This window comes from Natator depressus, chromosome 8, assembly GCF_965152275.1.
Source record: "Natator depressus isolate rNatDep1 chromosome 8, rNatDep2.hap1, whole genome shotgun sequence".
In the NCBI taxonomy this organism is placed as follows: Eukaryota; Metazoa; Chordata; order Testudines; family Cheloniidae; genus Natator; species Natator depressus.
In genome coordinates this window covers 104,069,368-104,093,547 of record NC_134241.1, presented here as the reverse complement: position 1 = coordinate 104,093,547, position 24,180 = coordinate 104,069,368, and the positions used below count along the sequence as shown (strand labels likewise).

The 24,180-nt window shown below is 45.7% G+C and overlaps 1 protein-coding gene across 3 annotated transcripts in view; it reads right to left on the bottom strand.

The window, feature by feature from the left end:
• Window positions 1-24,180, bottom strand: part of KIF2C (kinesin family member 2C) — a 50,490-nt gene that overhangs the window by 9,689 nt on the left and 16,621 nt on the right. For all 3 annotated transcript variants that reach the window (XM_074961886.1, XM_074961885.1, XM_074961887.1), the window contains 11 exons: window positions 23,741-23,841; window positions 21,247-21,342; window positions 17,042-17,096; window positions 16,778-16,940; window positions 16,331-16,421; window positions 12,367-12,430; window positions 11,360-11,451; window positions 10,722-10,864; window positions 7,587-7,791; window positions 3,509-3,619; window positions 2,596-2,663 (listed from right to left, as the gene is read on the bottom strand). In XM_074961886.1, the coding sequence (XP_074817987.1) occupies window positions 2,596-2,663; window positions 3,509-3,619; window positions 7,587-7,791; window positions 10,722-10,864; window positions 11,360-11,451; window positions 12,367-12,430; window positions 16,331-16,421; window positions 16,778-16,940; window positions 17,042-17,096; window positions 21,247-21,342; window positions 23,741-23,841 (1,189 nt within the window). The remainder of the gene's footprint in view (window positions 1-2,595; window positions 2,664-3,508; window positions 3,620-7,586; window positions 7,792-10,721; window positions 10,865-11,359; window positions 11,452-12,366; window positions 12,431-16,330; window positions 16,422-16,777; window positions 16,941-17,041; window positions 17,097-21,246; window positions 21,343-23,740; window positions 23,842-24,180) is intronic.

Below are 24,180 nucleotides of genomic sequence, written 5' to 3'. Positions count from 1 at the left end.
AAACCCATGTTGATTTGCATTAGTTATATTACTTGCCTTTAATTCTTTAAAAATAGGAGTCCCCTATTAGCCACCTCATTATCAGTCTGACAGGTCTATCGTTACCCAGGTCAACCCATTTATGCTTTTAAAAACTTGGCACAATATTAGCGTTCTTCCCGTTTTCTGGGACCGCCCCAAGACTTATTGAAAAAAGTCAGACCAGCAAGCTCCGGGGGAAAACAAAACACCCCCCCCCCCCCAAAAAAAAAAAAAAAAAACACACACACCAAGAACTTGTTGCAGGTTATTTGGACCCACTAATTTAAAAATGTCCAACTTTAGTAGCTTCTGTTTAACATAAGACTGGCCAAACTGGGTCAGATCAATGATCCATCTAGCCCACTATCCTGTCTTCTGACAGCAGCCAGTGCCAGATGCTTCAGAGGGAATCAACAGAACAGATCAGTTATCAAGTGATCCATCCCATCATCCAGTCCCAGCATCTGGCATTCAGAGGCTTAGGGACACCCAGAGCATGAGGTTGCATCCCTGACCATTTTGGCTAATAGCCACTGATGGACTTATCCTCCATGAACGTATCTAGTTTTTTTGGAACCCATACTTTTGGCTTTCACAACCTGCTATTAATTTTGTTGGGTGACCCTTGACGCTTGGCTTCCCCCCCCCCCCCTTTCACATAACACATTTTCCTATTCACTTTCTCCACACCATTTATGATTTCATAGTCCTCTATCACATCCTCCCCCTCAGTTGTCATCTCTTTTCTAAGCTAACCAGTCCCTTCATATGGAAGCTGTCCTAAACCCCTAATCATTTGTATTGCCCTTCTCTGTACCTTCTCCAATTCTAACATCTTTTTGAGATGGGATGCCCAGAACTGCATGCAATACTTGAGGCGTGGGCATACTATGGATTTATGTAGTGGTATTATGATATTTTTTCTCTCATTATTTATTCCTTTCCTAGTGGCTCCTAATAGGGCTGTCAATTAACCACAGTTAAGCGATTAACACAAAAATTAGATTTTAAAAGTCGTGATTATCGCAGTTTTAATCGCACTGTTAAATAGAATACCAATTTAAATTATAAATATGTTCTGATGTTTTTCTACATTTTCAAATATATTGATTTCAATTACAATACAGAATACAAAGTGTACAGTGCTCACTTTATGAGATTGAATGCAGCACTGTTACATTTCTCAGACTAGAGAGAAATAAGAATTCAACAAGTCACTGAAGAGGAAAGATAGTCCAGTGGCTAGGATTAGATTGTGACTACAAAGACCTGGGTTTAATTCTCTGCTCTGCAACAGACTTTCTGTGTGATCACAGACAAGTCAGTCTCTGTGCCTCATTCCTCCTGTCTGAAGTGGGAATACGACTACCTCAATGGGGCATTGTAAGGACAACCATGTTAAAGATTGTGAGGCACTCAGATACTATGGTAACGGGGGCCGTAAATATTTAAGTTAGTGTCAATCCTGCAGCATGAACAAATCTGTGGGATAGTATCTACTGTTTAAGAGTCAGTAGCATTCAGGACCTAAAAAGTACTTTGATCAGATGTGCCGTCAATCACCAGCTACTGATCTTCTACCAACTACATCTCCCAACCAAATTATACACTGCCTAATGCCTTAGCTAACAATTACAACTTAAAAAAAACCTCTGAACAGCCTGGCAAGTTAACACAGATTTATGGGCTACATGTCCCTTTAGCCAGCTTTGTAGGGAAAAGGGACCATATAGGAGATTTGGCATTATTTGCCAGAGTACCCCAACACAACTTGGCTGGTACATAAATTTAATGTAACTTGAAATTAGATATTCACTCTGCAGTTTGCCTTTGATGACTTGCAACAAGGAAACAGAGTTTGTGCCCTTTTGTTTCTTTACGACAAAGTATAAAGGGCCTGAAAGATTTGGGTTTTCCAAAAGAGTTTGCTTATTTTCTTACCAGGGAAATTCAGGTCTTGTCCAAACGGTTTTTCTCTTGAAAATAGCCTGAAGTGCTAGTTGGTACAACACTGGATACAAAGTGAAGCAATTTGTATCCAGGCAGCTTAAAATTAACACTCATTTTACTAATACCTGACAAACAGCTGGAAGAAAAACTATAGCCAAGCATGGCCTGGGCATTTCTGAGTTCTTCAAGGCTGACAGCAGGCCAGGGAAGGCAAGACTTCACGTTTCTGATTCTTTTAAGGTAAAAGCAGGCAGATTTTTTAAACCCCTCCACTCTCCCCTTTTGGCTTTTATACAACTACAAGAAGCAGAAGAGGGAACAAATCCTGTTTTCACTTCTCAGGTCATTTTTAAAGTGCAATCCTAACCTGAAAGGTAGGAAACCTATTAACCAAGGTTTCAATGCATTCTCCTTATTGGTAATTATGCCCTAGCCAGGAAGGCTCCAAGTTGGCTTTTAGAACCCATTTTAATTGAGCAGATTTGACCTGGAGTCAGAACAAACAGAAAACCAAGATGCTCTAAAGAGTGACCTAAGGCAGGCAACAAAAACATTTGCTCAGGAGTTAGCGAGTCATGATCCCCATTGCAATTGGAGAAATTCACAAGTGAGAAAGGCCATTACCTGTCAGCATATCTCAGGGTGTTTAAGGTGTACTCACACGAACTCATGCCTGGGGAAATCATTGCAATCTGAAAACAAATGGATGATAATAAGCATGAGTCAAGCTTTTGCTTACTGCTAAATGCTTTGCCTGACATCTCATCCAAACTGTTGAAAAGATGGATTAAGGCAAAGGCTCTCTAGAAAGTAAAAATATTCCGAGAATATTGCACAAAGTTTTGACAGCTACAGAAAGTCTTACAACTGGGAACTTGGTTTCTATTCCCAGCGCTGCCACTGGCTCACTTGGGCCATTGAAAGGGCACCGATACGTTCTAGAAGAGTAAAATGCTGTATCAGTCAGCGTTCAGTAGTAAATGCAAGTCTACTCAGCAATTTACTCTGGCCCTGATCTTAACAAAAAGAACAGGAGTACTTGTGGCACCTTAGAGACTAACAAATTTATTTGAGCATTGTTAGTCTCTAAGGTGCCACAAGTACTCCTGTTCTTTTTGCGAATACAGACTAACATGGCTGCTACTCTGAAACCTGATCTTAACAGTTATTCAGAATCATCACGGATTTGACTCAAGGAAGTTCATTGTAAAGCTATGGGATGGGGAGCAGATTTCACTGACTTTCTGGTTCATGTATTTATAAAGCAATATCTAAACCCTGAATGCACAGCCTTCCTGGCCCATCACCAGCCAAGAACCAGCTTTCTGATGCAAGGAAGGAAGGAAAACATCTTTTCACTCGTGAAATGATCCAATTTGACCTGGAATCACCAAGACAAATATGAAACCACACAGTCACCTAGGAAGTCACTTGTCAGAGTTAGCCTGCACTTTAAGTATTATGAACCTCAAAGCTGATAAATTGATAGAGAATTAGAACATGCATTTTAAGGTGCCCATAAAGCATTTACACTTACCATACAAGTCCTGGAGTTTGCCCCTATGAATGAGTCTCTCAGCACCTGGGTCAGCTTGCTTTCCCTGAAAGGTGTATGAGATTTGTTCTGACCTAGTGCTCGGATACATTCCTGGAGGGGCAAAATAGATCCCATTAATGTAATGTCTGCCATCTTGGTTGACAAGTCTCCACAGAATAGTTCCAGGAAAAAACAAACGGTTATCTACCTTTTGTAACTGTTGTTCTTAGAGATGCGTTGCTCATGTCATTTCCATTCTAGGTGCGCGTGTGCCCACGTGTGTGGCCATCAGAGATTTCTGCCTTAGCAGTCTCCATGGGGTTGGCTGTAGCGCCCTCGAGTGCCACGTTCATGCGTCTGTATATTAGGTACCGCCAGCCCTACACCCCCTCCATTCCTTCTTGCTGGCAACTCCAACAGAGGGGTAAGGAGGGCAGGTAATGGAAGGGACATGAACACCACATCTCGAAAAACAACAGTTACAAAAGGTAGGTAACCAGCTTTTCTCCGAGTGCTTGTTCATGTCAATTTCATTCTAGGTGACTCAAACAGTATCCCTGGAGGCGGGCTCAGTTCACGGTCGTGCAGTTTGCAACACTGCTCTGCCAAAGCCACCATCGTCTCAGGCTTGCTGGGTAAGCGCATAATGAGACGTGAACGTGTAGACAGACGACCAGGAAGCAGCCCTGCAGATATCCTGAATCGGCACCTGGGCTAGGAAGGCCGCCGCTGAAGCCTGCGTCCCAGTCGAGTGGGCAGTCACCATCACCGGTGGAGACACTTTTGCCAGCTCGTAGCAGTAGCGGATGCAGGCCATGATCCAGGATGTAATCCTCTGAGCAGACACTGGGCAACCTTTCATCCTGTCCACCACCACAACGAACACCTGTGTTGACTTGCGAAACTGCTTAGTCCTGTCGATGTAGAAGACAAGCGCCTCCTGACATCCAGGACAGGCAATTTGCACTCCTGTTCCGATTTATGAGGCTTTGGGAAGAAGACAGGTAAGTTGGCCAGTATGAAACTGTGACACTACCTTGGGCAGGAACACTGGGTGCAGCCGCAGCCGGACCTTGTCCTTGTAAAACACCATATAGGGCGGCTCCAAAGTAAGCGCCCTAATCTCAGAGACCCTACAGGCGGATGTTATCATGCCCAAGAAAGAAACTTTCCAGGAGAGGAGGAAAAGGGAGGACCCATGAGCCGTGACAGCACGAGGTTCAGGTCCCAGGGAGGGACGGGATCCCTGACATGCAGGTGGAGGCCTCCAGACCTTTAAAAAAAAAAACCAGGGGATTTGTAGGGAGAGGTTAAAGAGATTCCCTAGCTTGTGTTTTTTTTTTTTATATGTTAGATCACAATTCCAACAGAGGACAGCTTGTTTACTTACCAGATCAGTAGTCGGGGGGTCACCAGTGTCGGGGGGGGGGGGGGAAGAAGAGGGTCATCTCTATGCAGACAGCTGGCACAGCAGACCTCAAGTGAACTGCCCAATGACCACAAGTTCCACTAAGGGACAAAGGCACCCAGCCAGGTTTATTGTCGACAAAGCACAGTACTAGTATCCTGCAGACTCTACCAGACCAGTAATACATGTATGCCAATAACAATGGACCAGCTCAGTGAACGGCGGGACTTTCCGCTCCTCCTTAAAGCCAGACAAAGACAATCCTTCTGAGATACATCTTTACACCCCAATACAAACAAGTTAGTACGGCCCCTTTGACATAGTTACTGCTCCCCGACATTGCTAGTTATCACCTATCATCTTGTACATGTTGGTTCGATCAAAACATCTCCCTTACGGACTGTCATCCTGACCTTATCTTTTAGGAGGGGTCAGTGTGTTCTGGTTATCCTTGAGGAATGTTTTTGTACCATCCTTGATATTGGGATGTTCTGGTACCACTTAATGTCGGGATGTGTTTGCGTGAGTACTCTGACTAGCACTTCTTAGGAATGTGTATTTCTGCAATACCAGCCCTGTTTTTGCCAGATTGTGAGCACGTCCTGCCTTGTACCAGGCCTCTAATACAAGGGGTTACGTCTCAGGCTCTCTTCCTACTACACCAGGGAGGGGATGATGGAGGCCAGGGAGACCATGCGAAACTTCAACTTCCTGAGAGACTTGAGGCATCGCAGGTCCAGAATGGGTCTGAGGCCCCACTTTTGCTTTTGGGATTAGGAAGTAGCAGGAGTAGAATTCCTGTCCCTTCATGTCCCAAGGGACCTCCTCCACCACCCCCATATGCAGGAGGTTCTCATGAGCAACTATTTGTTCAAGAGGTCGAGAAGGGTCCCTGAAGGACGGCCAAGAATTGCAGGATATAGTCCTGAGATACTATCTCTACCTCCCAGTGGTCCAAGGTGACCTGGCTGAATGGTAGGGACGAAGATGGTTAAGAAAAGAACAAGGTGGATCCGGGGAGTTGACTGGGGCGTCGCTCTCAAGCGCACCTTCAAAATGAGTGCTTCTGGCCCCTGGGATGCTTTGGTGGGCTGGGCTGTGTGAGCGAGCAGGAAGAGGAAGGGCGGCAATGACTAAAGCTTGTGTCTCTATCCCTTCTCCTTGCAGACCCCTGTCAAGGCTGCCAAGGCCTTGGTGGCAGTGGCCGGAACTGCTTCCTCGACAATTGCAGCATATGCAGACCCAAGGAGTGAAGGTGGTCCAAGTGTCCTGTAGGCCATGCAACCATGAGTCAGTCTGTTCCACAAAGAGGCCATTCCCATCAAATGGGAGATCTTGAATTGAGGCCTGCATTTCTTGGGACAGGCCAGCGGTCTGAAGCCAGGAGCTGCGCCTCATCACCACCGCCAGTGCGGCCACCCTAGCCACCGAGTCAGCCGTGTCCCATGCCATTTGAAGGGAGCACCTTCCTGCCGCCATACCCTCTCCCCCCCTAGGGTGCCAAACTCCTGGGCCAAGACCTGGGGCAGGGACTCCTTGAACTTACAAAGGGAGTCCCATGAGTTAAAACTGTATCTGCCCAAAAGAGCCTGGTGGTTCACCACCTGGAACTGAAGACTAGCTGTTGAATCAATTTTCCTCGCAAAAAAGGAAGGAAGGACGGACTGCACACCGAGACCAAGGTACTAGAGGTAGAGTCCGGCCGGGAAGGCTCGGAAGCCGGGCAAAGAGCAGCCTCCATGAGGAGGGCCCTCAGATGGATGTCGTGCTCTTTCTTGGTCCTGGGCCTAAAGTTTTTGCAAATGCGACTTCCCCAAGCACTTCAGGCAGCTGCTCTGGGGGTCACTAACAGCCACAGACCTGCTGTAGTCCAAGCAGAAATCCCCGCTGGGACTCTAACTACACTTAACTACTTAACACAAACTACTATAAAAAAAAATTATTTGCAAGGCCCTAAGGCTCGAAGTCAAAAAAGACAAAAAACTGCTAGCCAAGGACAAGGTTCTGACTAACCACCACGAGCGATAAGAAGGAACTGAAGGGGTGTAGGGCCAACAGCGCCTAATATACCAATGCATGAGCGCAGCACTCAAGAGGGCACCACAGTCGACCCTATCGATACCTCTAAGGCAAAAATCTCTGACAGCCATGTACATAGGCGTGCGCACACCTAGAATGGAATCGGCATGAGCAAGCACTCGAAGAGCTAGTTAATAATGAGCTATTGTAGCAGCACCTAGAGGACTCAAGCAGGGTCAAGGCCTCATTCTGCTAAGTGCTATACAGACACAAAGGAAGATATGGCCCCTGCCTCAGAACTTTTAGTTATTTGACTCTTCAGGAACACCTTATGATTGTCTAACTGCTTAGACTTTTAAATAGACTTCTTGGGTAGAGCTTCAGAGAATTGTTATAGCAGTCTCTGGGCTGACAAGGTTTAAGCGATTGGACTCCTGACAAAAGGATTCTGAATGGAAATACATGCAGCATAACTTTCAATGTACAGAGTTGGGCTCCTCTGAGGATGGTCCATTTTTAAAAAATATAGACTAAAAAAAGCATCCTGTAAGGAACAGCCCTGCATTGCAAGAAGATGGATCAGATAATCCAACAGGTCATTTCCATCCAAACTTTGCTGATTAACATTGACGTTGCTCTGAGTTACTCTACCTTCAAAGCCAGAAGGCTCTTGTTTATTTCTGCCCCTTCCATGCGTGTCTGCCGATCAGCACTAGAAGTATCCGCACCTCTCTCATTTCCAGCTAAGTCTACCAAGGAAAATTTGCCATGTAGTTTCCCTCTTCTGCGTAGTATGATTTGGAAGCAGGCATGTGATCGTGAGGAGCTAGAGTTCGCAAAGGTCTGTCCAGATGTCCTGTAGCAGAGACATGGATGAAGTTTATTACAATTTTAGATGTCAAAGCATATTTCATGCCTAGCTCCCCCAGCACTATGCAAGAACATTCATAAGCTATTCACAAATGAAGTCACTAAAAAAGTCTAGGTTATCTGCTCGGTTTTATTAACAAAAACAAAAACCCACTGTTAGACATTAATCCAATTGAATTAAAAAAAATAATTCCATTATTTCCACAGCTTGATTTAATCAAGCCCTAATCCTTCTCTGCTATACTCCTTTGCAGACACTCCCATTATCTCTTCAAGAGACTCTGAAGCTGTAGATGGAGGCTGTCACTAGTACTAAGGAATATTTTTCCAGACTGCATGGAGAGAAATGCTTCAGAAAGCAGTTTTACCACCAACCCCAGCTAGCAACAGGAAATACATCAACCCCTGTACCTCAGAAGTCTGACCTTGAGGTTTTGTAGTTTGAGGGTTCACTGTCAGCAATTAGAGATGTCTCAGGGTACAGAATCAGCTTTCCTAGCTAGAATGCCTCTGACCGACTACTCAGATTCCTTACAGGTATTTAATGCCTAGAATGATACCTGCCCTCTCTTGAAGCCTTATAGCCCACATTCAGTTTCCCTACCATTTTTATCCTGGAATAGACCACACCTCATGCCATGTCATGTTTCCACTGTAAGATGAAACAGGTTCCTTATTTTGGTACAGTTTACCCATTGTTTAGTACCATTTACACTTGGGTACCAGACCCCTGCCACCTATCCAGTCAAGTCAGTCCAGCAATTAACTTCTCCCAAACTGCTGCCTGATGCACTGTAGATGCTCTGAAATCCTTAAAAGGATTAAGTATATGTTAATTATTAACCCCTGGAGGATTGACAGGTCCAGATTTGGTTTGCTACAGGGCAGCGATACATGTTTTCAGCAAGTATATGATGTGATCCTAAGAATCCCTCAATGCCAGCTGGCAAAGGGCTCTCTGTTCTGTCAGCAACTCCTATCAGGCCTGACAAACCCACTACACTTAACACACTGCTTTCATAGCATTTATCCAAGAAGTGTCTTGTGCAGTATCAGATGAAAGCCGATGACACACTGGTTGTCACTATTGTTGTGAAATGTATGCACTCACTCTATATGATAAATTGTGTGAGCCTACTGATACTATGCCATAAAGTCTGTAACTAAACAAAGGGAGAAACAAATTCTCTTCCAGACAGAAGGGAAGAAAAGTCTCTGTACAATGTAAATTAAGCATGGTAAAGCTGACATAAAGGAAGCCCCATTTGCGTGTAGAGTCAACAGGAAAAACAGGCTAATGGGGAGGGGATATGAACTCAACATAGCACTAGCATACCAGAGAACAAGCAACTGGGAAGAAGTCTTCTTTTGAAATGCACCCCCCAAATGACACATTTCAAAGATTTACTGGACTACTGAAGAAGGGAAAAGAACCCCTTTGTAGGACAAAGGAGGATTCATGAAAATCTGGACCCTGGTTATGACTGAAAACCCAGCAACTCTGTCAGACTGAATTCTGGAGAGGACTCTAGTTGATTAACGGTTACCTTTCCTATTCAATCAGTGTAGGCTTAGGATTGCATTTGATATTTTATTTGTAACCTGATCTTAATATTCTTACTCAACTACTCATTTGAATCTCTGTTCTTTATTAAATAAACTGATTCTTTTTTGTATTATAACTACATCTCAGCATTGTAGTATTAAGCAAAGTGTGAATCCTATATTAGATCAAACAACTGTTCCCTTTGGGAGACAGCAGACTTGGTAACTACTGTGTGTGGCCAGTGACAGGAGCCAGACACTACAGGCAGATGCTTCTGAGGTGCACCTAATAGCCTGCAAAGCAAAACAGGACTGGTAGAGTCCTGAGGAGAGCATGAATGGCTGAAAGGCTGGTTGTGTTCAAGAGCTGACACCCAGCTACCACAAGATAAACTCCCTCATGCCAGAGGTCGGAGGTAAAAAGGTGACATACAATCCTGGGCATGCCGAGGAAGTGTCACATATGGGTGTGGATGTTTAGTATGACGGCAGATGAGCTACCTTCATAACCCCACCCTCCCCTGATCTCCATTACCATCTACTGCCTGAAAAGTTCCCCTCCCACCTTTAGGGAGACAAAAACTCTTCATAACATATTACTGTAGGAAGTATTAGAGTTTGGAAAGGTTTAAAAAAAAAATAGTCAACATAAGTTGAATGTGCTTAGGGAGTTCTAGACTAAGAAAGGGTTAGGGTAGATCAATGCAGACATTCAGTGTGATACACAAGGCCTTCCCTAAACTAAATTTTGTATTGCACTTCCAGCCTCTTCAGAGTCATGACAAGACTGCTTGCTACTGAACACTTATAAGCTGGAGGAAAAACTTCTCTAGAAACTCAACTAGTTACGAGAGGGGAGCTTCACAGAGAAGCCATCACATGGTGTGGAATCAGCAGTGCGCAACCATGCTGCCACCACTGTTTTTCAACCGTGATATGGGAAGAGCCTTCAAGAGTTCGGATGTGTTACATGACCAGCAAATAGCATCAGACAGTCCTTGCCTCCCACTCAGAACCCTTTAGTGCACAGGTGCTGCACCACAGACATCCCGTGGTTCTGTTAACCAGACAGTTACCTTGATAGGTTTTGAATATTATGCATGAGCTAGCCATGTTTAAAACCTATTGCAAGACACCCATGTCCATGCTTTCCCATCTCTGGGATTTGGTCTACTGGCTGATTTTCTTTCTTTTCCTTAGAGTCAAGATGCTAAGGCATGTGCTTGTTATTGGGGGACAAAGTTCATTGCCCCTTATTTTAAGCCTGGTTATAGATACCCTATAGAGACTTGTAATAGGAAATAAAAGGCTGGAAAGCTTAAAAAAAACACATCACACACATTAAGGAAGCAGAAGCCCAGGGAGACAAACCTGCAGGCACTGCCCATTTCGATCATTCTGATCACATCATCTGCACAGCTGACTTGTCTTTCTTGGAGGCCAACTACTTGGACCTGCTGCTTTCCATCCTCAAGCACTCGGAGTTTTGCCTTCTTATTCAAGAGATCAAACACCTGTATTTGAGCAAGGAGATGGAGATGCACAAGTAAAGAACCACCCCCTACACCAGGGGTTCTCAAACTGGTGGTTGGGACCGCTCAGGGGGTCTTGAGGTTATTACATGGGGGGTCGTGAGCTGTCAACCTGCACCCCAAATCCCACTTTGCCTCCAGCATTTATAATGGTGTTAAATATATTTTAAAAAGTGTTTCTAATTTATAAGGGGGGGGGGGGAGAAGAGAAGAGTCCACACTCAGAGGCTTGCTATGTGAAAGGGGTCACCAGTAAAAAAGTTTGAGAGCCACTGCCCTACACCTATTTCACAGTTTCCTCATTTAAAGGAGAGGTACATAGCATGAATTATGCATATCCCAGACTTTCCAATTCAATACCAGAGGCACAAAGGGCCCATGTTCCAGCAAGGACATGCAGATAGCTAAATAAAATCGTACCATGTATCAAATGCATGGTCAAAAAACTCAGACTAAAATCAAGACACAAGATCTCACCTTTCCATTATATATTTCAAAGAATGTCACATAGACCTCCAGGTCTTGATTCCTGTACCTGGGTTGGCTTTGAAGGAGGAAGACATCTCGTGCTGATGGGGAAAAGAAAAAAAAAACTTGACCTAACCAGATTTTAGAACAACAATTTCAGCTGCCTCTGGGACTCTGCCCCTTCCAAAATTCTTCACAGCAAGGCAGTTATAGTATCTAGTAGCTGGAATGACAATTGCCCCAGCCAGATAGTAGTGGAGTTATCTGTACAAGAAGACTCCTTCAAATGAATCTGATTTCAGCTGTGTCCTCATTAGGACTGAAAAAAAGAAAGGGATTATGTGAGCTTCTACTTCTCAAGTTATCAGTGAGCAATGATTTTATTTTCTGGCTTGGTTAATACAGTCAAGTTTTAACTTTGCAGAACACTGCAATCCTCTGTAGCTTTGAATCACTTGTTAAACAAAAAAGCGTTAGTTGGGATTCCTAGACAAGGAAACTTTCAGGTACAGTTCAGCAAATAGAGGAAGATTCTAGTTTTGAAAGGGAGAGTTCAAAAGTAAATCCAACTCCTTCCACCACTCTCCCCCCGTCCTCCCCCCCCAAAAAAACTTTCCTTTAGGGCCAAGCTCTTATTACTAATTTGTTAGGAACCAGCAATACCCTACGCAACCAACCAACCAACCACTCTGCCTCAGAGAGTGTGTTTTGATCTTGATTAAATTATTTTTGCTCTAATAAAAATTACTGTTAATACCATTATATACAGAAGCTATATATTGGGTAATATCTATAGCTGGTGATTTACATAACTATTGCAACTAAATTTATCACTGCTTATTCGGAACATGATAATCAGGGTTTATAGGAATTCTTTAAATATTTATTCATAAAGAACTTTAAAATAAAGGCCTTATGGACTTCAATAACTTCTCATACATCTATATAGTAAAGTCTTTTACGAAGGAAAAATACTATATACAACTTGGATTAGAAAACTTGAAGAGTCAACTTACATGCAAAAGCATATATCCCCTTTGAGACATTCTGAGTTTTCCCAGAGAAGTCTCCTCCCATAGTCTACAAAAAAAAAGCCATTATAGAGGTTCAGTCCAAGCAAGTCAGGTTATCACTCAACTGTAGTTCTAACAATATTCTAGGAAAAAAGAGTCCACATGAACAGCCTGTGATCTCAATGGACTAACTAGACATGGTGCTATGCCATGTAATTCAGGATAAAAAGCTTGATGTAATTGTGTTAACTCATTCTGAATGTTTGGAACGAGTCAGTGTGACAACCACGTTTTTTCCAGCACCTAGGACAGTAGTTACCAAACTGTGGGTTGCGACTCCAAATTAGGGTTATCTTTCAAGTTCCCAAAAAAAGGACACTGTACAGGGGATGCCTGTGGCCTCACTCTCGAGGTGAGAGGCAATGTCGCTCCCTGTCATGGTGTCTGGAGCAAGCCTGGGATGCAGTGACAGCTGTCTGTCAGCACCTCCCTGCATCTCCCCCTTCCCAGGGCTGGAAGCCAGAGCCAGAGCGGGTAGGATCCAGCAGCTGTGGATGCAGCGGGAAAGATCATTCGGGACGCGGAGCCAGCTCTTTCTGAGCTGCAATGTCTACTGTGAAAAGATCCTGGATGTTTCTCCTTTTATTTGAAAAATCGGCCTGGACAAAAGATAGAGGATCAAAAAAGAGGAAATGTTGGGAAAACCCAGACATGGTAACCCCACTCCAAGTGCAGTCATGCCATCAGCACATGGGGTCATACCAATCCCTGATGTGTGGAGGACACTATTTGCTCTGCACCAAGTGACTTCACAAAATGTACAGTGTGTGTGAGGTCACACTGTGCAGAGGACACCATTTTGTAGAGCATGTATGTAGCGCACATATACGATGCGTGAGAGGTCACGCTGTGTGGAGGGCACCATTTTGCTCTACAAAATTGTGTCCTCCATGCTGTCTGGGGTCCCAGAAAGAAATAATTCATTAAAATGGGGTCATACCAGCAAGAAGTTTGGAAACCCCTGACCAGGGAGAAAGGGACCCTCTAGGTGCTATGAAATGTAAGGGGAAATCACATGAGTTCCAGCCAACTATTTATCTACAAGCGAGAATTTGGGATCTTAGCAAAGTAACCTGGCTTCCTCTGTTCAGAGAGCAAAAAAATTGCACTCCAAGATAGCAAAATTTTCCATGTGGCATTGAAAAGGCAGAATTCACTGTGTTTCCAAACCTGGCAGAATCTTATGTTAGTGTCACTGTGACTACTATCTTGCTCATCCGTCCACGATGCTTTCAGTTCCAACAAAACTAAGGTAGCTGCTAATGTTAATTGCTGTAACAGTTATCAACACTACATCCTCTGAAGCCTGGAACTGCAGTTATTTAATATAAACCATTAGCCTAACAAAATCCAGTATCTTAGTCTGCAAGGGCTCAACGTATAGTACAAGTCCTTCCACAAGCAGCCATTTTTTCTAGCACTAGTTCTGATCCTGGATCAGTGATCAAAAATGGAAAAAATGTAGTTTTCCTACCTATAATTTGTATCTAGGTCTCCTAGTAGAATCTACTTAGCTGAACATCACTACTGAGACAGACCTGCCCATTCCATGCTAATGGAAGTGGCCTAAGCGTTTTGCCTGTGAAATCAGACAGTGCTGCTGGACCGTAGCAGCAGCAAACTGATGACCAGGAAGTTTTTAGATGAAGCTAAATAAACCTGATATTTTATAGGTGTAAACATTTATGAGCCCATAGGATTCAATCAGTAAGGTATATAGGGAGTGGCCACAACCAGGGATCACCTCCATTATAGGAATAAAAAAAGTTGCAAAGAAAACAACTCCTTTTGCATGCCTGGGTAATACCAATGGGAAGTAACAAGCCACAAGACAATTCCTAGGCTACTTTTTGGACCTTTATCTCCCTTAGCATCAATCTTTTACATCAGGATTAGTCATTTGTCTAATCAACTGGCACTAACCAATCAGAGGTTTGAGTTAAAACACTTTGCTACATGACCTGGGGAAAATCATTACCAAAAACACACACAAGGCGGTGTTTTAGGCTACTCTGACAGGTGACCTGAAGGGAGAGAAATTCAGACTTAGTTCCAGTGATTGGAAAGCTACAGGGGAAGAAAACAGGTTCCAGTTACGGAAAGTCTAGTATTGAGTATCCTCTAGGCAAAAAAATGTCCACACTTGTAAGGTCTCCCCAGCCTAAAAGCTGGTGTGGTGGAGGCAGTGAACCAGGACCAGAGTGTGATACCACAGAACATCTGCAGAAAGTCTGAAGTGAAAGAGAAAAGCTTAAGATACCTAACTCACAGCAATGAAGATCTGCCCATTCCACAAGTAATATCCAGATCAGGGGGTATCCATGTGTCGCGTTATTGACTTGAACCGGGACTATATAGAACATGGTTGCAACCAAGGTCCTGTAGTGGCACCAAATCTTGTAATAAGGGGGTCAAATAAGGTGTCTAAGACAAGGTTATGGTTTGCTGGTTATGATTATGCTATCTGTATGCATGTATCATTTTTGTATTGAAAGTATTGGCTCTATATTGTCTGTATTTCAAACTTGTGCTATGCTTCTGGGTGACACCCCCAGACAAGTTGGTGTCAGCTCTAACTAGCCTGCTTGACGGCCCATTAAGGGCCCTCAGATATACGATTGGCCCATTGAGAGAAGGCAGACATGCCTTGTGACTCAGCAAGGTATGCAGGGACATGTCTATGGACAGAACTCTGAGGTTTTTCCAGGCCATGGGATGGACAGCTTGTCTTTGGAACAAAGACAGACCACATGGCATGAGACTATAAAAAGCTGCTGCAGCTCCTCCATCTTGTCTTCAATCCTGCTTCGTACCTATGGAGGGTCTTTGCTACACTGAAGCTTTGAACCAAGAACTGAAAGACCCCTCCCAGCTGGGGATGTTCTCCAGAGACTTGGTTTGAACCTGCCGTTTATTCCATCACTGCTACAAGCCTGAACCAAGAACTTGGCCATCACTGTATGTCATTGATTCCATTTAACCAACTCTCGTCTATCTTTTTCCTTTTATGAATAAACCTTTAGATTTTCGATTCTAAAGGATTGGCAACAGCGTGATTTGTGGGTAAGATCTGATTTGTATATTGACCTGAGTCTGGGGCTTGCTCCTCTGGGATCGAGAAAACCTCTCTTCTTATTAGGGTATTGGTTTTCATAACCATTTGTCCCCATAACGAGTGGCATTGGTGGTGATACTGGGAAACTGGAGTGTCTATGGGAATTGCTTGTGTGACTTGTGGTTAGCCAGTGGGGTAAAACCAAAGTCTTCCCTGTTTGGCTGGTTTGGTTTGCCTTGCCTTGGTGGGCCTAGAAACCCCAGCCTTGGGTTGTAACTGCCCTGCTTTAAGCAATTGGTCCTGAATTGGCACTCTCAGTTGGGTCCAGCCAGAACCAGCATCATTACACCATGTATGAGAAGAGGCTTATTTTTGTAAGTGTATTAAGTATTTCTGGAAGAGTTCAGAGAGCCTTTAAAGTGTACATCTTCAAAATATGATACAAACAATCCTTACACCTCTTGAGTGGGCTAGTACCCTATTTCACAAGCTGGGGAATGGAGGCAGAGAGATTGAGACTTGCCTGAGGTTAGTGACAGAGTCAGGATTACAAGTCAGCAGTGCCTGGTCCTGGTCTTCAACCACTAAACAACATTGCCAGAGTCAGCCTCATTACTTTCTCAGCAATATGAAAGGAAGCAGCTATTCGCTTGCTGAAGTTTTAATGGTTACTAACTCACCTCTTGGTAAGGTAAGTAAGTGAACTCTCTCCATTATCATTTCAAAGGACGATCAAAAACCAAGATCCAATTGCTGGATGAAAGGCTATTTACCTTAAATATCCAAAAGTGCTTTAATCAGTTTATCTAAACTGAGATATTGGAGGCCTTGAGAAGACAGCCAGCCACTTACATGTGTTTTGCCGCTGCCTGTTTGGCCGTATGCAAAACATGTAGCCTTTCCACCCTCAAAGATGGTCTGTACAAGAGGCCTTGCAGTGAACCTAGGAATTTAGAAGTATAAAAAGAATAAGGCACAAAGAAAGGAGGCACTCTCCTGACTAGCCCATACTTGGCTTCAGCCATCACTATACTTCTAGAATCTTCAAATAATTCCCAGGAATCCAACAAATGGAAGTGGATTCAGTAGTAAACATTAAGATCAGACAGAAACTAAGCTAAGGGCTCCTGTTAGATGTTTCACAGTCCACTGGTCTCTACCAAAACCAAATATGGTTAGCTGGATTGTAAAATATCAATCCCTTTAAACTAAGAATCTGAGGTAGTAACCCTTTATGTTTTCATTCCCACCATGTTAATCCTGTGCTGCTCAGGCCCACTATGTAAGATGATGCATTACCTATAAACCACTTCATTGGAAGCAGTTTCATCAAATGAAAAATCAAATCTAAATGCCTGGGTCTCGAGATATTTTGTTAGGTCCACTTTCAACTTTGGCTCATGCACCAGCAGGACACACTTGCTGGGAACTGTAATCACATCACATTCCTTCTTGTGAAGTTCTGTTGATGGAAAAAAAATATTTGTAACATGAATGAGTAAACGTCAAACTGGCATCGGAGTCCAGGCTAAATTTTGCCAATACATACATACATACACTTACCTTGCTTATTTAAAGGGCGCTTCCTTACACAAACACAGATCCTGCGCTCTTCTATCTTTAAGAGAAGGAGAGGTTACAGTGAGACTGAATACAGAGTATCACCATTCCCCCCAACCACACCTGTGGTGAATCAGTGTTGCAGGGGAGGCTGTAAGGGTACAAGGACCTGGTCTACACTACAGCATTGTCAGCGTACACAACACAGCCCTTCTCCTGCCAGCGTAAGTGCCCTACACCACCAACATAACTCCATCTCCACAAGGGGCGTAGGGCTTCTGTCAGCGTAGTTCAGGTGACGCAGCGTCCCTGTAAAAACTGCGTTACTTGCATTTATTGGCTGTCATTCTTGTCAATTTCATGGCTCCATACTCTGCAGCCAGGCTCCTGCCTGGTCTCTGCTCCAAGCTAGGCTGCCACCCAGGCTCCCCACAGGGAGCCCTCCTGCCACAGCTGGCTTCCTGGCTCCATTCCCTGCTGGGAATGGAGTAACCAACTGGACACTGGGTGCAGATCTCCCTGCTGGAAGCCCGGCTGCCCCCCACGGCTCCCTAACAGAAACAGGGTAGCCACAGCAGGCTCCAGGCATGGATCTCCCCGCCTGGAGCCTGGCTGCCCTCCTGAGGTTTCGGCCCCTGCTCCCTACCAGGAGCACAGCTGTGCCCAGCAGGGAGCTCCACATCCAGAGTCCTATTAGGTACCATGCCCCTGGCGGGGAGCCAAGAGGCCCGGTGTGGCTACCCCATTCCTTGCGTGGAGCCGTGGGGGGGAAAAGAGGAAAGGGGCAGCCTGGCAGGGAGCTGAGAGCCCTGAGAGCCATTGTCCCCTTAAGTCAGTGGAAGTGCTCCTAGTGAAGACGTACACCACTGACAGGAGGAGGATAGTGTGGATGTGAACCACCACAGTAATTACTGCCATGGCTGTATGTCGACCTAATGTAGGTCGACTTAAGTCTATAGGGTAGAAATGGCCAAGGTCACTAATGTCTCCTCCCCATCACTATTCTGTGAATACCACCAGAGTTTACTCTAATACTACTGATCAGAGCAGAGCCATTGCTGGCAGGTTATCTAAGACCATATCCTATTATTGCAGAAAGCTCACCCTGCTGCAAAGATCTATACATAGTGTGTTGGGCTAATGAGAGCCTGGTCCAAAACATATTAAAAATCCAAACAGACATGATAATTTGCAATGTTTGTAATCTGTGTGCCAAATTCAGCCCTCCAGTAGCTCCCCTGATTTGAGTGGGACACACTAAGGTTGTATTTGAATGTATACGAGGGATGCAGCACCACCATTCGCTTGGTTGAAGGGGAGACCGCCGAGATCCCGATCCGGAGCGGAGTTAAGCAGGGCTGTCCCCTCAGCCCCATCATCTTTAACATCGCCATGGAGCCATTGCTGCGAGCGATCTCCAATGGCACAGATGGCTTCAACCTCCACAGTGAGAGGGTGAGCATCCTGACTTACGTGGATGACCTGGTCCTGACCACGAACGACCCAGAGAACCTCCAACGTATGCTAGATGCCACCAGTCGAGCTGCCGATTGGATGGGGCTTCGCTTCAATGCAAAGAAGTGCACAACTCTCCACATCGACGGCAGCAAAAGGGACTCGGTGCAGACAACAGGGTTCCAGATCCAGGGCGAGCCCATCATCCCCCTTACAGAGGGGCAGGAGTACCAGCATCTTGGCACGCGGACAGGTTTCCGTGTCTGGCAGACACCTGAGGACACCATTCAGGAGATCTTGCAGGATGCCGCCAAGATTGACACCTCCCTGCTAGCACCGTGGCAGAAAATAAACGCCCTGAACACCTTCCTGATCCCCCGCATCTTGTTCGTCCTAAGGGGATCCGCCATGGCGAAGGTACCCCTCAACAAGGCAGACAAGATCGTCCGGCAGCTGGTGAAGAAGTGGTTGTTCCTTCCCCAGAGAGCCAGCAACGAGCTGGTCTATATCGCCTACAGGCATGGCAGTGCAAATGTCCCCCACATGGGTGACCTGTGTGACATCGCGGTGATCACCCACGCCTTCCGCCTCCTGACACGTCCCGACGCCATGGTAAGGAACATTGCCGCAAACGCCCTCCAGGACGTGACAAAGAAGCAGATCGGCAGAGCCCCCTCCAACCAAGACACCGCCAGCTTCCTGAGCGGTTCCCTGGATGGCGAATTCGGACGGGACGGGCACGACATTGCTTCACTGTGGTCCCGCGCTCGCAATGCCACGCATTGCCTGGGGAAGTGCATCGGCTGCCGCTGGGAGCAGTGCGAGGAGCACCAGGAGCTGGGAGTCCTGGTGCTGCAGATCAGATCCGACGACAACACCATCGTCACCCCGAGCGCCAGGGGCATGCTGGAGAGGACCCTGAAGGCAGCCATCCACTCACTGTACATGGAAACCCTGAAGCATAAGCCGGACCAGGGTAAAGCCTTCGAACTGACCAGCAAGTGGGACTCCAGCAACCACTTCCCCGCTGGGGGCGGCTTCACCCGTTTCACGACTGGCAGTTCATCCACCGTACCCGGCTCAACTGCGTCCCGCTCAATGGAGCCATCCACCACGGGAACCGAGATGAGCGTTGCAGGAAGTGCGGCTACTCCAAGGAGACCCTGTCCCACGTCCTGTGCAGCTGCAAGCCCCACTCCAGAGCCTGGCAGCTGCGTCACAACGCCATCCAGAACTGCCTGGTGAAAGCCATCGCACCACGCCTGGGGGAGGTCGCCGTGAACTGCGCCATCCCCGGTACTGACAGCCAGTTGTGACCCGACAAGGACCAGAAAAAGATCATCCTCGTCGACATCACGGTCTCCTTTGAGAACAGGACCCCTTCCGCAAAGCCCTAGCTCATAAGCTGGAAAAATATGCTCCCCCCCCCCAGCCAACACCCTGAGAGCGAAGGGCTATGAGGTGCAGATCGTCGGAGCCCTGGGCGCTTGGGACCCCTGCAACGAGCGCGTGCTGCGGACCTGTGGGATCGGTCGATGCTACGCATGGCTCATGCGGCGCCTCCGTCTCGGACACCATCTGATGGTCCAGGGACATCTACATCGAACACATCACCGGCCACCGACAGTACCAGGAGGTGTGAGCCGGTACGACATCATGCATCCACTATGGGAAAGGGACAGACTTTTTCCTTTGGACCATACGAACTGGAACCATAAACTCACTGAACATTAAATCTCACCAAATGAGGGTAAATCCATCCTCATCATCGTATCCACTCATACTCCACACCTGAACATAGCAATTATATGAACAACATACCCCTATATCTCAATGTCTGTACTTTGACCCATTAACCTTTAATCCCCAATCGGGGAGATTGCAGATTATGTATTTCTTACACCACCTGTTCCTAAACCAAATTTCGCACCCCTTGATAATCTGTACCTTATTCCCTGATAACCAGAAACTTCTATGCTTAAACCCTGTACCGTTTTCTTTTTACTTCAACATCATAATAAAATTATTAAGTCTGTAATCACCAGATTTGCATATTGCGAAGTTAACTTCACAGTGACCTCACTATATCTGAGCTCTTCACATTGCAGTCAATTTAGGCATCGCTGCAGTCCAGCTACAGGATCATTTTGTTGGGGAAAGACCACATTCTGCATATGTCACTGGCTGAGCTGAACCAGAAGAGGTATTTAAAGAATTTGTGGACTGGGCAAATCTCTATTCTGCAGCTTGGTGGCATTTACAAACATCATCGCTTAGTTTCAGCCTCCTCATGTTAGAGGCACTTGACCAACATGTCAAGAGTTTGGAACAGGGGTCAACAGCTAGCAAGTTGCATTTTACTTCTCTGGATTCAAGTTTTGTCATTGACAGATCAGAGTAATATTTTTCTGAGGCTAGGATGATACTTCAGTTATTCTGGCATTCAATGCCGTCTTAACTCCAGAAGCGGCAGTTTCCACCACCACCTTCACAGCTTGTTCTGCTGATCTGCTTTGAAGTTACTCCTAATATTTAACTTACAGTTTCCATGTTGCAGTGTGAGCTCAATACTAAGCCATGTCGTCGCACTGTTCCTGCTTATCCATGGTACACCAAGTTAAACTAGGCAAGTTCAAGTATTTCTGGTTAAGTCTTCGATAATGACTATCGAAGCACGAGTGTTCAATGAGCGGAAAAAAAAATCACAGGTGATATTGGTACGTTGCAGTCAATGATTCCAAATATTTACTTACTGGGTCATTCATAGATATTGGTTGGCAGTCTAAAGTAGCTCTGAATTCCTTGATCATCCGTGCAAACTCCCAGTTTGGACAGCTGCTATCGAATTCCTGCAGGGCAGTGACAGACGTTAGCTTTAGCAAACAGCCAAAAAAGGTGCTGCCTAGGAGTACAAAGGGCACTAGTCTGTGTGCAGCTAAAGAACTCAGTATATTGTTACTCTGTCCTCATGCTGCAAAGACATGTGAAAGACTCTGGAACTAGAAATAACCTGACTGAATGATTAGGATTTCTAATCTCATTTTGCTTGGAAGGGGGAATCTTCCTATGCAGCAGAAGGGACAGAGCTGAAGGAGTTTTCAGTACTCATTTTAACTGCTGATAAGCACACCTCCTCTCTACCCATCCATTGCCTTCTCCCACAAAAAAACACCCTGTATTTCTCCATTTGTACCCCAGTTTTCCTCTACATAGTACCAAATCTGTGTGCTGTGTCTGCGTTGTAGCACCTCAAACAAACTGGGAAGTTTACACTGACTGCCATACCGATGAATTTTAAGACTGTTGACAATGCAGAACAGTAAGAAGAGCATTAAGTTTTATGCATGGTAAATTCCTCCCCATGCATAGTGAGAAGAGAAGAATACTGCATTATGTCTGCACTCCCTGAGGCAGATTCACATGACGGGGAAGAGAAGAGAACATTCAATACCCTGCCATTTGTCAATGAGTTTCAGTATTCCAATTGTCACCACTTTGCTTTTCCATTGCTAGTGGCCAATCATTTTGTTCAATTATCCAAAAAGTGATGAAATCTGTTTCAGTAAAATACTGCAATACTTTCAAGAACATTGTGTTCAGTTCTGGGCTTCAGGAAAGATGTGGACAAATTGGAGAAAGTTCAGAGGAAAACAACAAAAATGATTAAAGGTCTAGAAAATATGACCTACGAGGAAAGACTAAACAAACCCAGTTTTGTCAGTGTGGAGAAAAGATGACTGAGGGGGAACAGGAGAAGTCTTCAACTACATAAAAGGTTGTTATAGAGGAGGAGGAATTGTTCTTCATGTCCACTGAGGAGAGGACAAGTAGTAATGGGCTTCAGCTGAAGCAAGGGAGTTAGACATTAGGGAAAGCTTCCTAACTGTAAGGGTAGTTAAGCAGTACAACAAAGTTACCAAGGGAGGTTGTGGAATCTCCCTCATTGGAGGTTTTTAAGAGCAGGTTAGACAAACACCTGTCAGAGATGGTCTAGATCAGTAGTTCTCAAACTTTAGCAACCCGAGGACCCCCATTTTTATTTAAACATTTTCAGGGACCTCCAAGCCCTGCCACTCAGCCTCAGGCCCCACCCCACCCCTTCCCCCAAGGCCCCACTCTCCACTCACCCCCTCCCTCCATCGCTCACTCTCCCGCACCCTCACTCACTTTCACCAGGCTGGGGCAGGGAGTTGGGGTGCAGGAAGGGGTGAGGGCTCCGTACAGGTGGCACTTACTGCAGGTGGCTCCCAAAAGTAACCAGCACACCTCTCTGGCAGTGGCTCCTAGGCAGGGGGGCCAGGGGATCTCTGTGTGCTGCCCTTGGCCGCAGGCACTGTCCCCGCAGCTCCCATTGGCCTCAGTTCCCAGCCAATGGGAGCTATGGAATCGGAGCTTGGGGCAAGGGCAGCATGCAAAGACCCCCTGGCCCCCTCATCCTCCCAGGGGCCGCAGGGATCTGCCGGCCACTTCCGGGAGCAACACGGAGGCAGGACGCATGCCTTAGCCCCGCTGGACTTTTAGCGCCTAAAATCTCCCAGTTTGCCTTCAGTAGCCCCCCCGGAGATAGAGCCTGATTCCAGGAGACTCCTGGCAAGACTGGGAGGATTGGCAACCCTAGTTGATCAGCGGGGCTGGCGGCCCTGGACATGATTCTGCTCCCTCCCCTGAGTGCATCCCATCCCCGCTCCTCCCCCCATCCTCCCAGTGCCTCCTGCACGCCAGGGAATAGCTGTTCCCCAGTGTGTAGGAGGCGCTGGGAGGGAGGGGGAGGACTTGATCAGCGGGGCCAGTGGACCCCCTGGAGTACTCTCTGGGACCCCCAGGGGTCCACAGACCCCCGTTTGAAAAACGCTGGTCTAGATAATACTTGGTCCTGTCTCAGTGCAGGGAGCTGGACTAGATGACCTATTAAGATCCCCCTCCAGTTCTACATTTCTATGATTCAGAAATGCCACCTGCAACTGAAAGAGCAAGTCTGGGGTTTAAAAGCCTTCAACTGCAGAAACAGCTACCCGGGAGACCCCTAAACAAATTCAGTCTGGAGAGAGCAGACAGGTTTTGTTTACATCCTTATGCATGACACTTTAAAACAAAATCCACAGTGAGTGTAAACTGAAACCAAACACTGGGCACGTTAGTCCAAAATGTGTTTTAGTTTGACCATTATAAACACACTATCCTATAGAATTTTTCTTATCCCAGTTTATTCTGCAGAACCAAGGGTTACTCCCTGATCAAATACTGCACCTGTGCCCGTTTTGTTCTGATCTCACTTATCTGGGCTCTCTTCTCTTCCCTCTTGCTTTTCATTTTCTCCATCTCTTTCACAATATTAGATTTCCTCCGAACTGGAAAAAGACAGACATTTATATCACTTTTATGTGAAGTTGTTACCACAAACAAGTTTCTTTTAGGCAGAATAATTTCTTTATCTACACCCTCCCCCTGCCCATACACATACAAAACCCTCTTCTGTACAAACTGGGATATCATGACCTAGAGTCTTGTCCTGGAGAGGGTGTTCCTTATTAGTTGTGTCCAGTGGTTGTGACAATCCAGGTACAAACACCACAAGGGTCTGAATCCCAAGGAGTTAGCAACTGAATCAACTGGTTTTGTATGCAAGGTTGTTAATAAATATATCAAGTAAGGTCTTATGAAACCTTGTAGTGTTCTGAACTTGATGG